This window comes from Azolla caroliniana, unplaced genomic scaffold, assembly GCF_043228905.1.
Source record: "Azolla caroliniana isolate FFs.n. ecotype wild unplaced genomic scaffold, voAzoCaro1.0.p SCAF_1, whole genome shotgun sequence".
Classification (NCBI taxonomy): Eukaryota; Viridiplantae; Streptophyta; class Polypodiopsida; order Salviniales; family Salviniaceae; genus Azolla; species Azolla caroliniana.
The window spans coordinates 21,844,221-21,859,420 of NW_028230436.1; the positions used below are offsets into that span (position 1 = coordinate 21,844,221).

Here is a 15,200-nt window from a genome sequence, read left to right on the forward strand (position 1 = left end):
TGATACGAGAAAGGTTCTGTTGTTTGTTAAGTCGGTCGACTTGCTCGATCGCGATAATGTGGTTCTCATCTTGGAGACGGACGAAGGGCTCACAATCGACTGGGTCGCGGTTAAAGGAGTATCCAGCTGTATCGACAAACGGCGATACTGGAAAAACGTGGGGCCATCAATAGTTGGTCCGACTGCAGAGACAAATGTTGAGTTGCCACCGACCCGAACGGAGGAAATGAGAAGGTGGCTCGAGTCGGGCCAGGTTCCAACCACCGTGGTCGTAGGACCATCTGGGGGCGCGGCTCTAGAGGAGCTGACAAAGATGGTGCGCGATCTCCAAATCACTCAAGCCCGAAGGGACGGTGGAGGTCAATCGCGCGACCAATGACCACCAGTTGACCAAAGGTGTATATGGTGTGATGCCGTTGGTCACGCCCGAAGAGACTACACCAACTTCGGCGGAGCGCTTAGGAGTAACGTGGTGTACCTTTGGAATGGTTAGGTGCACACGAGCAACACACGGAGGCCACTCGAAGTAAACACCGGACGAGGCGGCATGAAGGGGATAATGGAGGAGGCAATGGCACGTCATTTCGAGGCCATTCACTACTCAGCCTCGGTTGGCATCCGTGTGGGCGGAGAGAAAGCCACCGGCTCCAGGGCCTACTCCGGATTTTGGTTGGTAGTACTAGAGGGCTTCCCCGGAAAGAAGCTGAAGAAGGAGGAACTGAACTGCTCAGAGAGGCAAGTTCGCAAAGTCACCGGATGGGGCGATCCGGTTGAGGAGAAGACCGGCTTCGTAGAAGCCGTGTGCAAGAACTACGAGGTTTTGGTCGACAACAAGCAGGCCGAAAGGCCGGAGGGGCAGGCCCTTCGGGGAGATACGACACCCGGAGTGGACCCAAGAGAAATGATTCACAAGAGAAAGTAAAGGGGAAGTTCTCGAGCTTCCTATTAAGCTCGGAGATAGAGAAAACGACCGAGCTACGGAAGCTCCTGGAGGAGCGAATCCTCAATAGTCGCGTGGAACTCACGCTGCGGGAAGTGCTAGGAATAGTAAAGAAAGAGTTCCACAATGGCATCGTTGATCTCGTAAAGAGGAAACAACTCGCGACAGAGCTAGAACCGGAGAAACCGATCAAAGTAAATGTGGCACTACTCGACGAGGTGGCTATGGAAGATGTGTTTACCGAGAGCCACTACATGAAGCCGCATTTGGCGAGGGCGATGACGGAGACCCTAGTTTGGATCGGGGATGTGAAGGAACCGGTGGTGGCATTTATCAACCATGGGTCGGAAATTAACCTAATGTCCATGGACTTTTATAAGAAGGGAAAATGGCCGATCAACACCAAGCACGGGTGGAAGATACACGCGGCTACGCGACCCACGGAGGAGCTACACGGACCATGCCCAAATGTCTGTGTAAGGATCAGCGACGTTGAGATAGACCAACACTTCTTTGTGCAAGAAACATCCTCCCATCCGGTCATCCTAGGCGAACCCTACATCACAGTGGCTCGAATGGAGACCAAGGTGCTGGACAACGGCTCGGCATATTCGTTCTCACCAGGGGAGATCGGGTGCGTCGACCCAACTATTGTAGAACCAATGGTGATCTTCATGGTACCGCATGTGTCGTGGAGTATCAAGCTGATTCCGATACCAAGGGCTCACATCCTGAAATTGATGGAGCTACTTAAGCAAAAAGTGGTGATGGGTATCCTTGAACCGTCAAGCGCCCCTTATTCCAATCGGTGGTTTACAGTGCCAAAGAAGAACAGCTCACTACGCTTCATTCAGGACCTGCAACCGGTCAACAAGGTGACTATTCGAAATGCAGGTGTCAGACCAACGACTGACAAGTTCACGGAGGCCTTCGCCAAAAGGTCCATATACTCAGTCGGGAACTTATACTCAGGGTACGACCAGTTCCAACTAGCCGTCGAAAGCAGGGACATCACGACGATGCGAACCCCTCTTGGCCTAGTTCGGATGTGTACCCTACCACAGGGAGGGACCAATTCAATGGCACACATGGTGAATGCGATGAACGAAGTGTTGAGGTACTACATCCCGGAAATCACCATGCCATTCCTGGATGACATTCCAATCAAGGGATGTTTGGAGGACACAAAGGACGAATCGATCGAAACAAACGGATGCGATAGGTTTGTCGTGGACCACATCTCCAACTACAAGAAGATACTGCAGAGGCTCAAGGGTGCTCGGCTTACCTTCTCCGGGGAGAAGTTGGCTTTCGGACAACCGAAGATCCTAGTGGTCATCCACATGTGTGGTCCATACGGCCAGAAACCATCCCCGGCAAAGGTAGAAGCCATCTCAGCTATGAAGGAAGAATGCAAGTCAATAACCGAAGTCTGACGATTCTTGGGGGCATGCGCCTTCTACCACATTTGGATTCCACACTACGCACATATCGCCAAGCCACTCTATGGCTTGCTGAAGAAAGGACAGAAATTCAAATGGAGCATAGAACACGCGGAGGCAGTCTAAAGACTAAAGGAGATGTTGACAGCTACACTGGCTCTCTAGAAAGCCGTATACAAGCCAGACACTCCGGTTTACATTACAGTGGACACAAGTCCAACCGAAATCGGGTGGGTCATAAATCAGGAAGATGAGAACGGCGCCCGGTTTCCCATCAGGTTCGGCGCAACGGTGCTAAGCGAGCGGCGGCGAGAATACGCCCAAGTTAAATGCGAGCTATGTGGTATCGTTTCAGTGGTTAAGGTCGACAAGGACTATTTAATCGGAACAGACGTAATTATAGAGATGGACTGCTTACCAATTCTCGGTATGGTTTCCGGATGCATGACTCCAGACTTGGCGATGCTCAGATGCATTGCGTACATCAAGTCCCTGAATCTAGAATTACGACATATCTCCGGGAAAGACAACGCCATGGCCGATATGCTTTCAAGAGCAAGGCTCGAAAACGAGGACGTCATGGTGTTGGAAAACGAAGAGGTTGGCGTGGACGTCTTCAAGTCGGCCCGAATGACGGCAAACAAGTGAAGCACTCTGCCCCTGAACGAGTTCAACTAGGACGACTACGATGGGGAGTGGCTTCTGATCGGAAGATTCCTAAGCATGATGATGACGAACGCGTCATGGACAAAAGAAGAAGCGAGTCGACTCCGGAAGAAAGCTTACAAATTCTTCCTAGGAGGTGGGAAAATCTGGCAGCATCCGAAGGACGTGCACCGCTTCGTGTCGACGTGCGAAAGCTGCCAGATGCACTCAGTGATCCGACACCGCGACGAGCTGCACCCGACTTACCTGCCAACCATACACTTCAAGTGGATGGTCGACTTGGTGACGATGCCAATGGGAGTAGGGCAGATGGGGTACCTAGTTCTTGCAAGGGAAGATCTGATGAACCAGGTGGAAGGTGGAGCATTGACGAACAAGACAATTGCGTCCGTATGCAAGTTCCTAATAGAGGATGTCATCTACAAATACGGGTGCATGGGAAAGATCGTGGCCGACTAGGGGAGATGGACGCGGAAGAGGCTGAAGAGCTATTTGGCCAACTAGGGGTCAAGTTGTCCCTCACGACGGCGTACAACCTAGAGGCGAACGGGAAGATTGAGCGAGGGCACGGGCCGATCGTAAAAGATATAGTGCGCGCATGCGATGGGCAAGTAAGTAACTGGCCGAGGCTCCTACCTTACGCATTGTGGGTGGACTGAACTACGCACAGTTCAGTGATTGGGTACATGCCAACGGAGCTCATGTTTAGACAAAAACCAATCATGCCGGTTGAACGGACGATCACCTCATGGATGGCAGTCGATTGGACCAACAAGATGAGTCGGGAGGAGTTGTTGTCGGCAAGGATCTGACAACTCAAGCGGAGGCTTGAAGACGTCGAGCGAGCGACAGTGAGAACGGAGGAGGCACAGAAGAGAAACAAAGCCCGGTTCAATAGGATGCACCGGCTCTAGCCAAGGAAGATTGAGGAAGGTGACTGGGTGTTAGTCTACGACAGCAACCTCGACAACCAGCACCGATCCATCTGAAAGTTCGCGAAACGATGGTTCGGGCCGTACGCGGTGACCAACGCAAACGACAACACGACATACCACCTCACAGAGCTCGACGAGACAAGGATAGCAATACCAGTAGTGGGAAAGCGTATAAAGGCCTTCAAGAAGCAGCACGAAGCGGAACCAAACCCGGCGTTTGAGACCGAAGGCGACGGTTCGAATGAAGAGGACAAGTAAAGACTGGCCCCGAACCCTCCACTCCTTCGCTACCTAGCACATTCCAAAGGATGTGCGGTTTGGTGGGGTTGGATGTTGTGAAGGATTCCGGCCATATGAGGAAACGAAGCTGGATGCGTGTGAATGCAGGTGTGCACAAGTGCACGTCTTTTGTACAAACTTATGTAAATAGCATAATAATGATAGGGTTTTTGGTGATTAATAGGAAAGAATGATTCGATAGGTACTTTAGTACCACACGGATGGAGAGAATCGAGGGGAGATCTGTGAGAAAATCGATTATTATTAGCAATGGGCCCGGTTCGGTTTCGGTTCAGTTCGGTTTCTTGGCCTTGAAACCAAACCAAACCATTTATTTATAATAAAATCCAAACCAAACTATTTACGGAAATTTTAGAACCAAACCAAACTGGTTTATCAAAAATCAAGACCAAACCAAATCATTTTTTTGAGATATTGATTATCATACATATTATGAATTTATGTGAGAAAATCATCATAAATTTGGTCATCATACTTACCATAAATTTAGTTATCACACTTATTATAAATTTGGTCATCATACCTTTCCTAAATTTAGTCATCATACATATTATAAATTTGGTCATCATACTTATCATAAATTTGATAATCATTCATCAAAAGGACACTCTACTTATAATGTACATATATAAAATTTAATAAGTTAGAGCCTAGAGGTTAAAAGTTGAAAGTTAGCATAGAGGTGAAAATTTAGGAATATTTTTTTACCTATAAACCTATAAACCTTTAAACCTTTAAACCAAACCACAAAAACCAAAACCGCTAAACCATGAAATTCAAAACCGAACCGAACCGAAACCAAACCGGATCATAACATTTGAAACCAAACCAAACGGTTTATTTATTTATGAACCAATAAACCGTTAATCCACGGTTTAATGGTTCGGTTCAGTTTGAGCCAAAATCGGGCCCATTGCTAATTATCATAAAGACGATGCAATGGCCTTCCCTTGTGCTATAAAAGGGGAGGCCTTGAACTGTTTTGGGGACCCAAGATTTGGGAGGACGAAGCTCTGCCCGTCTGAGAAAGCTCTCTCTCCTCTCTCGGTATTGTGCTCTATACTAGGGAACAAGAAGGCGAATCCTTTGCTCGCGCTGGAAGCCCACGTGCCCCTAACCAAAAGGTCATCATTCTGTGTATGGCGATGTCTATTGAGCTTAGAGCTCCTTCCCCGACTGCGCCCGGTTGTACTCACTACATGTTCTACGCCTAATCGAATCGTGACTCGTTGTTCTGACTCTGTGTTCTTTCCTCATCTTTTCCATTCTATTTTGTTCTATTCGGTTCTGTGTCTGTTTGGGTCCAAGCGACGTTAGGATCTTCCGAGGTCGAGTGAAAGTGGAGACAATTGGTTGGCTCCACTTCCCTTTTTCTTCCTCTGTGTTCGACTCCTTGATTCAAGACCCCTGTGGTCCTGCCCATTTCTACACATACGCGTAGAAAAGCACGACAATGCAAACATATACAAACGTTCAAATAGGTCTACCAAATTGGACGTATGCAAAGATCTTTGTGACATACAATCGAGGCATATCCTTAGTGATTTGATTAACTAATTCCATTTGTCCATCAAATTGAGTGTGGTTCGTGGAAATCATGCTCAATGTATTTTTTGGTTTCTTAAAGACTAGCATCGACAAATAAATACTAAAGTTAAGATCTCTATTGCTTACCATATGGATTGGTAAACTATAAAATTTAAATAAATCACTAACAAATTTGTAAGCCTAATCTAGAGCTATCATGAATTAGATCAATTATAGTACTATATTCTGCCAAATTAATAGGAATGCCTTCATACAAAGATATATTAAAGGTGTGCATAAGTAGAAGCAACTTATCACATGCATAGATCAAATGCTCGCCTACCAATGTATCATGATCCAATGGATTTCAAAATCATAACCAATCAATGGCAAGTTAACTCACCAATTATGGAGTAGGTGGGGCGACTGTCAAAGAGCACCGTTGCATAACCGTGCGAGTAAGGTGAGGTTAGTTATGTGTTACATACATATACACAATATATTGCCAAGCAAATAGATCTACATAGATATACTCAATTATCTTTGTTACAAGGGATGTATATCCTATCAAGTAAATTAGTAATAGAACGTGATTACACCTCCCTTGGGGTTCCAACATACCAAGCATATGATATTGGCCATTGCTGCAAAGCATCATATATTACCAATCCATATGCATTACCAAGGGCTAGAAAATGAATCCCCCATATTAGCGAATTAGCAAATCTTACAATATCATCTTATAATGGCAAATATGGTGATTTTTGAAGACATCCAAATCATGAGCAAGCAAATGAAGAGTAACAAATTGCAACAAATTAACTTTATGATCCCACCTTTGGATTTGTATCCACATAATGTGCATGTACATCCTTATAGACAACACACTACTATCACAACGCTCCTTTTTGTATGATACAGCCACTCCATCCAAATCTCCAATGCTTCCTATCATGTGTGATTGGGGACAGCAAACCAACTCCCATCTACACCCTCATAAATCGAGGAGTTTACTGTTAGTACATTGAGTCTAAGCAACAAATAAGTGGTGAAGAAATGAGTCAATCAAGTGGCCCAAGTAATCAAAAGATCAACAAGTTTGACTGTCAAGAGTATGAAGAGAAGATTAATTCAGCAAGAGAAAAAACTAAATAATAACGCAATTTCAAGAATTACTTCTTTCATTTATTCTGGACCAAATAGATGTTCAATGTTAACAAAATGTCTGCTTTAGATTTTCCATTAGCTTCTTAATGCATGATTTATCTACAAGAAGACAAGTAAGATGTTAAATGTTAAGAATACAGAATGCTTACTCTAATTATCCACTAGGTGCTTGACACATCGATCAGAGAACCCGAATGAGATGTTCAATGTTATCTTGAACAAAATGTTTGTGGAAGACCCAAGAGAGATAGATGGTCACTGTGTTAAGACAATACAAAATGTTTGCTTTGCTAAATGGGCATGAAAACCACTGATTCAGTAGCTATGCAAGTATCATTCTGCATTTTTTGAATAAATTTCTTGATTTCCATAGCAAACTCCTCTGGTTTCTCTTCAAATGGTAAATGCCCACAATCCCTTATAATATGAAATTGCCCATTAGGAAACAATTTAGCTAAACGTTTTGCATTCCACGCTGGAACAATAGCATCATTATCACCCGCGATGACAAGAACTGCCATTGTTATAAATTCACAAATAATAAGTTAATTTACTATAACCATTAAACAAGACTAGCTATAAATAACTAGACATCAGTTTTTAAATACCTGGGCAGAGTACATTGCTCAGTCGGTCAACAACCTTGGATGATTCTCCTAGTTGAGCAATAACATATTCGAGCAATCCATACTCCCAATTCTTGCATTTTAATGCCTGAAAAAGAGATATACCAAGCGCTCACATATAACCCAATAATAAGATAGTAATACTACATGTACAATTTCGGTACAAACTCAAGTAACCAGGATTTCTTTATTTCCCTAAATGCTCCTGACTTTTTGTTATATCTGAGGTAAGAAAATCTCAAGTTCAGTTCTGATCGAGGTTAACAATCAGATCCATCCATCTTTACCATAGAGATCAGACCGTGCAGGTAGGAGACTCACAAAATTCAGAAGAACAGTTTGAACAAGCTGCTGATATCGGAGAGAAGCAGAAGCACTTTTCCTCAGAATAACATTGAAGCACAGAATCGGTTGTAGATTATATGACATGTTTTTCAATTGGATTCATTTGGGCTAATCACCACAACATTCCTACTAGTTGGTGTGCGTGTCATGCTCGTGTTCCCTGACAGTTGGTCCACCCAATAAAAGAAAATTAACGAGTCCCTTGGTTGTGTATCCACGATTCACACGGCCTCAAATGCTACAGCCATACGTACTAATAGATCTTAGTAACAAGTGGGTATGCATGATTTTGCCATTCAGGGTTTACCTATGACATCATTAATCTGTTTTTGGTTTTGCCATTTATTAAAGCATTCGCCCCAGAAAGAAAAAAAAAGATGCAAATGGACCACATTACTATTCATATTATTGAGAAAAAGGTGACAAGTTGACTATGTAATTGGTCAAATAGCACACACAATTGCTTTTCTTTCAGATGTTAAAGGTATTTCGGGAAACAAAGAAAAACTCAGGGTTATTTCGCCCAAAAATCTAAAGGAAATTTATCATTGTTATTACTAGAGGAAACTCCTCAAAGTGTCATAGACTAAGCTACACTGATTAGCATATGCTTTGAACATAATGTGAGTGCTCCAAGTGCAAATGATAGACAATGAATGGGAGATGGTTTGTACTGGTTCACCAGTGATTATCACTAAATTGGAGGTGATTGACAATTCGTTGGATATGATTTGGCCTTAATTGGTTGATTATAATTGGAGATCACTGGTAGATTATTAGCCATGATTAGCAGCAGTGTGGAGTTGTTAGCAGTTGATTGGGATAATTGGTGGTTGATTGGAGATAAATTATTTGTCATATGCTTTAATGGTATTATTTTATGATTTAAATTTGAAAGGGGTTTTCAGTAAGTTCGCCAAACAATAACAATATATATGTCTCAAAATTTAATGAGCATTAAAAGAGGATATAGAAATACAAACTTTTGTATAGCCAGAGATCACATAATTGTCAACTTTCTCCTTGTTGAACCAGGCCATCCGTACAGCTCTCAAACTTAGCTTATCTACTGCAACTCGTATCTGTGGATAAAGCAAAGTTTGAGCATATCTGTGAGAGACATGTCTATGTAATCGAGCACAAGACAGTGAAAAGAGAAATCTTACCAGGCAAATTCCAATACCAGATCTTAATGTGAAGGTCAGAAGTCTATTCCATTGAGACCGAATAAATGCAATCACTGAAGGTAATACTGCAATGATGCCATTGAAAACCCACAATATCTTCTCCCAAATTTTCAAACAAATATTCCACAAGCCCTGACATAGCTTGACAAATGTCTGAATCTTTTTTGATATCACAGATACCACGAACATTAGAGCTAATCGTTGTGGCATATTAAGACAAGATTCTATCCCACGCCAAATGAATTTAATTCCTGATTGAAATACTCTCATGATATTATTAAAAGCCCACACAATCTTTTCCCAAACATTCAACAACATTTGTTTGATCTGGCTTTGTCTCTCCAATATTTGTTCCTTTTTAGCTACCACGAGAGGAGCAAATAGGGCAGGGCCCACCAGTATCATCGCAGCTATTCGTTCCGGTGCCTTGAAATATGCTTCTGCTGCTACAATGCAACCAGCTGAATGGCTGCAACCCATGTTAGAACCATATACATTAGCATAAAATAATGTCGCCAACACCTTCATTATTCATTTGATGTACACATCTGAGCAGAAATTGCCATGAAATCTGACCATGAAACCTGATTAAGAAAGATCAGGATATGCTATATGTGAAGTTGTATTAGAAAAGTAACTGAAAGTTGCGGCTCAGACCCCGACTATGTACCCATTAATTCCTTCATAAATGATGCGTTCACCATAACTAAAGTTCCACGCAGATATCACAGAATAGAAGCTGAATAATAAAGGCCATTACGAATTATAATATTAGCGTGAAGACTACATGCACGTAAAAGAGTAGGAAAAAAAGACAGTTAACCTCATCATCCGGAGTAAAATCATGCAACTCCATAGACTTGCACTGAAGCATCGAAGCAAATGGAGACAACAGAATACCCAAAAAGATCATAGTACTCACAGGTGATGGAATGGTTCAACAATGGCCTCCACATTGAGAACTTGCCACCCTTTCGATATTGTACACCTCTCCCAAGTGATGGAAGGAACAAGCTATTGTGGGAATATCTGTGGCAGCTGTATACCCAAAAAACTTGGCTCACACCAGGGCAACGGGCTGGCAATAGTCAACAGGCAGAGTCGCCATATTTTCTTTGCAAAAGGAAAATTAATTTTCAAAAGGTTCTCAGCAAGAAAACCCCTTACACACTGACAGGATTTCACAAGGTTTGGGCTTGCATTTGGTGAACTTTTTCTCTTTTTTCTCGGCTAACAATTATGGCTGGAAACAGAGCTCAAATGGAGTTTGTGTGGGTTGAAACATGAACCAAGAAAATGGTATTATAAATTCAATACTATTATGCAGTCTCAAGGTTTCATAGAAGCCAACTGGATCAATACTTGTACACCATGAAGGCACCAGATGGCACCAGATGGCAGCCTGATTATCTTGGTTTTGTATGTTAATGACATGCTGATTGCGTGCAGGGATACTTATGTCTTGGATTCACTTCATCACAGCTTTGATATGAAGTACCTTGATGATGCAACTCACATTCTGATGATGAGAAGGTTGAAATAGCCAAGATTCCATGCGCTTTAGCTGTTGGTAGTTTTATGTATGCTATGGTGCTACAATCCTGACATTGTTTTTCCAGTGGGAGTGGTTAGCAGGTACATGGCAAACCCTGGCAAAAACAATTAGGAAGCAGTGAGATACCGCATAGGCACAAAGGATTTGTGCATCTGCTTTGGAAAGGAAACGGCATCTGCTGTTGCCTTTATGGATGCAGACTACGCTGATCATCTGGACTACAGAAAGTTCACTTCTAGGTATGTTTTTACCTTCACAGGAGAAGCAGCCCAGTAGATCTCCAGGCTACAGAAGTGTGTTGCATTATCTACTACAGAGGAAGAGTATGTGGCTGACACTGAGGTATGAGAGGAGGGTTTATAGATTTCACGTCTGGTGGGAGGTCTTGGCATTACAGATTTGCCTGTTTTTCATTGTGACAGTCAAAGTGCTATCATGATAGCACCGAATCCATTCTTTCATGCATAGACAAAGTACATAGAGATGAAGAATCATTTTATCAGATATGTATTTGACAGCAAGAGCATTGAGCTTGTCCAAATGCATTGCGACAGTCAAAGTGCTATCATGCTAGCACCGAATCCTTTCTTTCATGCATAGACAAAGTACATACAGGTAAAGTATCATTTTATCAGATATGTACTTGACAGCAAGAGCATTGAGCTTGTCCATGTGCATACAGATGCTAGCACCGAATCCTTTCTTTCATGCATAGACAAAGTACATACAGGTAAAGTATCATTTTATCAGATATGTACTTGACAGCAAGAGCATTGAGCTTGTCCATGTGCATACAGATGCTAGCACCGAATCCTTTCTTTCATGCATAGACAAAGTACATACAGGTGAAGTATCATTTTATCAGATATGTACTTGACAGCAAGAGCATTGAGCTTGTCCATGTGCATACAGATGCTAGCACCGAATCCTTTCTTTCATGCATAGACAAAGTACATACAGGTGAAGTATCATTTTATCAGATATGTACTTGACAGCAAGAGCATTGAGCTTGTCCAAGTGCATACAGATGCTAGCACCGAATCCTTTCTTTCATGCATAGACAAAGTACATACAGGTGAAGTATCATTTAATCAGATATGTACTTGACAGCAAGAGCATTGAGCTTGTCCTGCAGATCTTCTCAGGAAGGTTCTTCCAGCAGAGCGGTTAGCTCATTGCCAAGAAATGATGGGGGTTGGATACTTACATTTAGCTGATCCTTTCTCCTCTCAAGGCACATTGCCTTTAGGTGGGAGGATCTCCTTTTATTCATGCACAGGTGTGAACGCACCCTGAACACACTTTAACTTTCATATATATCTGTCTAAAAACCTGAAGTGGTATACACTCTACTATACCCAGAAACACGGTGTAATTCTCCCTCTCTACCTCTCTACATCTTACCCTCTGCTGTTGCTCAAATTTTTCTTTTTGCCTGATATTCCATCGCCTCACTTCACTATTGTGCTCGCAAATCAATAAGCAACTCAGACTTACCTCCAATGAACTAGAGATTAAGGCAGGACAAGCACTTTGCATATCTAGCACTGAAAGATTCTATAAATTATGTGCAGCAGATCGAAAGCAAGGAACATTATGTGTGTAGGTGCCCAGCCTTCAACCAGATTAGAAAGAAAAAAGTTTGCTACCCTCTACATGAACCATCACCATTTGACAAATGATGGAGAAGACTGGCCCACGACAATTTAGCCAAATGTTGGTCGATCTTTAAAAGCATAAGCAACCAACCCTTACATTAGTTTGCAGGATGCACCGACAATCACATATCATTGATTTCTTCCTTAACACTTTACCTCCCTTAATAATATGCTAGGGAGTCACCATAGAGTGAGCAGAGGAATGCCGACAACACAGGAGACGAGTACATGGATATAAGATACATGGGTAAAAACCATCACCATGTCCAATCCGCACGAGGATACCTAGATGCACTTATTAAACTTCATCATAGCTTCTTTTCACCACACTAACCAACCTTGCATACAAAGTCGAGTCACCATCTCATACATAATAGCTATGCACCTCATGCTTGTAAACCATCTCAAAAATCATTCCACCACATGTATTCAGATGATAACCATGGAGCTTTTATTTTGGTTTTAGTATAGATGACATGAATGCACCCAAGTTTGTAATCACAATTTGTCTCATAGGCCAGTTTTGGTCTCTAGTAGGCATTAATGTATCTATCTATCTTTCTTTCTTTCTTTCTTTCTCTCTAACATATATCTAATCACACTAATTTGGTTAAAATAGCGAGTATTTTCCTGAAGCCTTAACACATGAATACCTCAATGTAGCAAAAAAACACACAATTTTTTTAAAGGAAACAATACTAAACTTAGCCTAATATAAAATCGTGCAACTACAAAGTTGACCTTCAATCTTCAGTAGTTAGATTACAAGGAGCAATTGCAAAGTAAGAGATAGAGTAAAAGAGCTCTAGTTTCAAAGTGGAGAAGTGAAGAAGAACCTCAAAAGAACATGAAAAGTAACCTTTATAATCTTTTAGATTCTTTAGGCCCTTTCAAACTATAGTGGAGACAAGGTATTTGTCTCTTTCGCCTTGGTTCTTGTCCCCTCTTTCTTTTATCTTTGTTTGTCCCGGTCCTATAAATGTCAATGTCAACATCGTCGGAAAGGCATGAGAAGTGAAACATACGAAAAATACTTCGCAGAAGTAAGCATATGAGATCCATGAATCTAAACATATGACATAACATTTCTCATCCATTTTTCTAGGTCTGAAGTTAGTTTTCTTCTGTTTTTGCCATTTATGATTTGTTCCTTCCCAAGTATTGAGTTGTATTTACATCTTTAGCATTACCTAAAGAAATTACACTGAAGCTAAGCATAGAAACTTTGTATAGAATGTAAAAGATTATAGAATCCCTTGCTTGCTTATAAGCATGCATTAGCTTTGCACATTCAATTATTCAACGAATTTCCATTCTCTCCAGAATCGAACCCTAATTCTCCGTCACCCATCATCACCATGGTAGGCCTCTATCTTACCATCGAAAGTTGATAGGGCAGAAATTTGAATGAAGCATCGCCGGCACAAAGTCCATGCGATTCGGGAAGTTATCATGATTCACCACAATACCGGGCAAGCCCGCATCCGCCTTTTATCTAATAAATGTGTCCCTTCCAGAAGACAGGAGTTGGTGCGTATTAGCTCTAGAATTACTACAGTTATCCGAGTAGCAAGGTACCATCAAAGAAACTATAACTGATTTAATGAGCCATTCGCAGTTTCACAGTGCCACCAAATGAACCAAAGAGTGACATCTATTGGTTGGTGCACCTATGTATGTCCAGGATCGAACCTTATTCCAAATGCACTACATTGAACATTTCAAAAGAAACTTTCGAAGCATTAATTCCTGGGCAAGGTTAGATGGGATGGAACGGAGGCAGCCATCCATAGTCCCAAGCCTCTTTTTTTATAGGGTTATTGTGATATACCAAAAGATAAGAGAGAGATAGACTCACCCTATTAGCACAGCTTCTTTAGATTGTAAGAAATCCATGAAAGCCATCGTGGCAGATGAAGAGAAACCAATAGAGTACGGATTAATAGGAAGAGAAGACACCATATCATCGCTGTCACTGCTCATAATATTTGACGGCCATACAAAATCTGAAGGAAGTTTAACACGAGAAGTGAGGCCAAAACCAGGGCGATCGAAGGCCAATACAGGAGATCTAAATATGCTGGAGAGAGGTTTTAACACTCTCTCAAAAGAGAACAACGAACCCCCAAAGCCATGGAGAAGAATCACAGCAGGAAGAGCTAAATTCTGCTTTTCTTCACATAACGTTTCTTCTTCTTTCCCTTCTGTTACATTGAATTTTCTTTCTTCAACTTCTTCTACTTCTTTAGTTTCTGGTACTTTGCTTTCTTCTTCTTTTTCCGTTCTTTCACCATAGCTGGCATTTGGTCGAGCGATCTTATAATGAATCTGAACTCCATGGAGTTCTGCAAAGCGACTATCTGCATCAGCAAGAAGCCATGGATCTGAAAGTTCATCCTGATCGACGCCTGCAATTTGACATCTCTTCCTTGATCCTTTTCTTGGCAGATCTCCAAAATGCTGCGACTCCGGGGTATCTGAGGAGGTCGAGAACGAAGACGAAGACGAAGATGAAGACGCAGGGATCTTAGAAAGTGTGCGTATCTTAAGGGAAGGCCTGCGAGAGAAGGAAGGAGTGATGGAAATTGAAATGGCGATGGAGGAGGAGGAGGTTGCTAACATGGCCATTAGTTTTTGGACACATACAACATACATGTATGAATGAATGAATGAATGTATGGTATGTACATATTTGCATAAATTATAAAATAAAAGCCTTAAGTTAATTGTTTGTAACGAAGGAGGGGTTTTAGAAGTTCTTCGGTACATTTGTTGGGCCCAAACAAAGAGGACAAAAAATCCCCACCCATGAGGAAGACCAATCCTCGCCTTCATTCAAATGCCCAAAATGT

The 15,200-nt window shown here is 42.2% G+C and overlaps 1 protein-coding gene across 1 annotated transcript; it reads right to left on the reverse strand.

Moving 5' to 3' along the window:
• Positions 1 to 6,953: 6,953 nt before the first annotated feature.
• Positions 6,954 to 14,988, reverse strand: LOC147869160 (alpha/beta-Hydrolases superfamily protein). The gene is made up of 5 exons (XM_087326948.1): positions 14,207 to 14,988; positions 9,115 to 9,604; positions 8,932 to 9,030; positions 7,586 to 7,691; positions 6,954 to 7,491 (listed from the first exon to the last, which is right to left on the reverse strand). Exons 1-5 carry the CDS (start codon positions 14,974 to 14,976, stop codon positions 7,268 to 7,270), a joined length of 1,689 nt encoding a protein of 562 aa, XP_087183074.1. The 5' UTR covers positions 14,977 to 14,988; the 3' UTR covers positions 6,954 to 7,267.
• Positions 14,989 to 15,200: the final 212 nt, after the last annotated feature.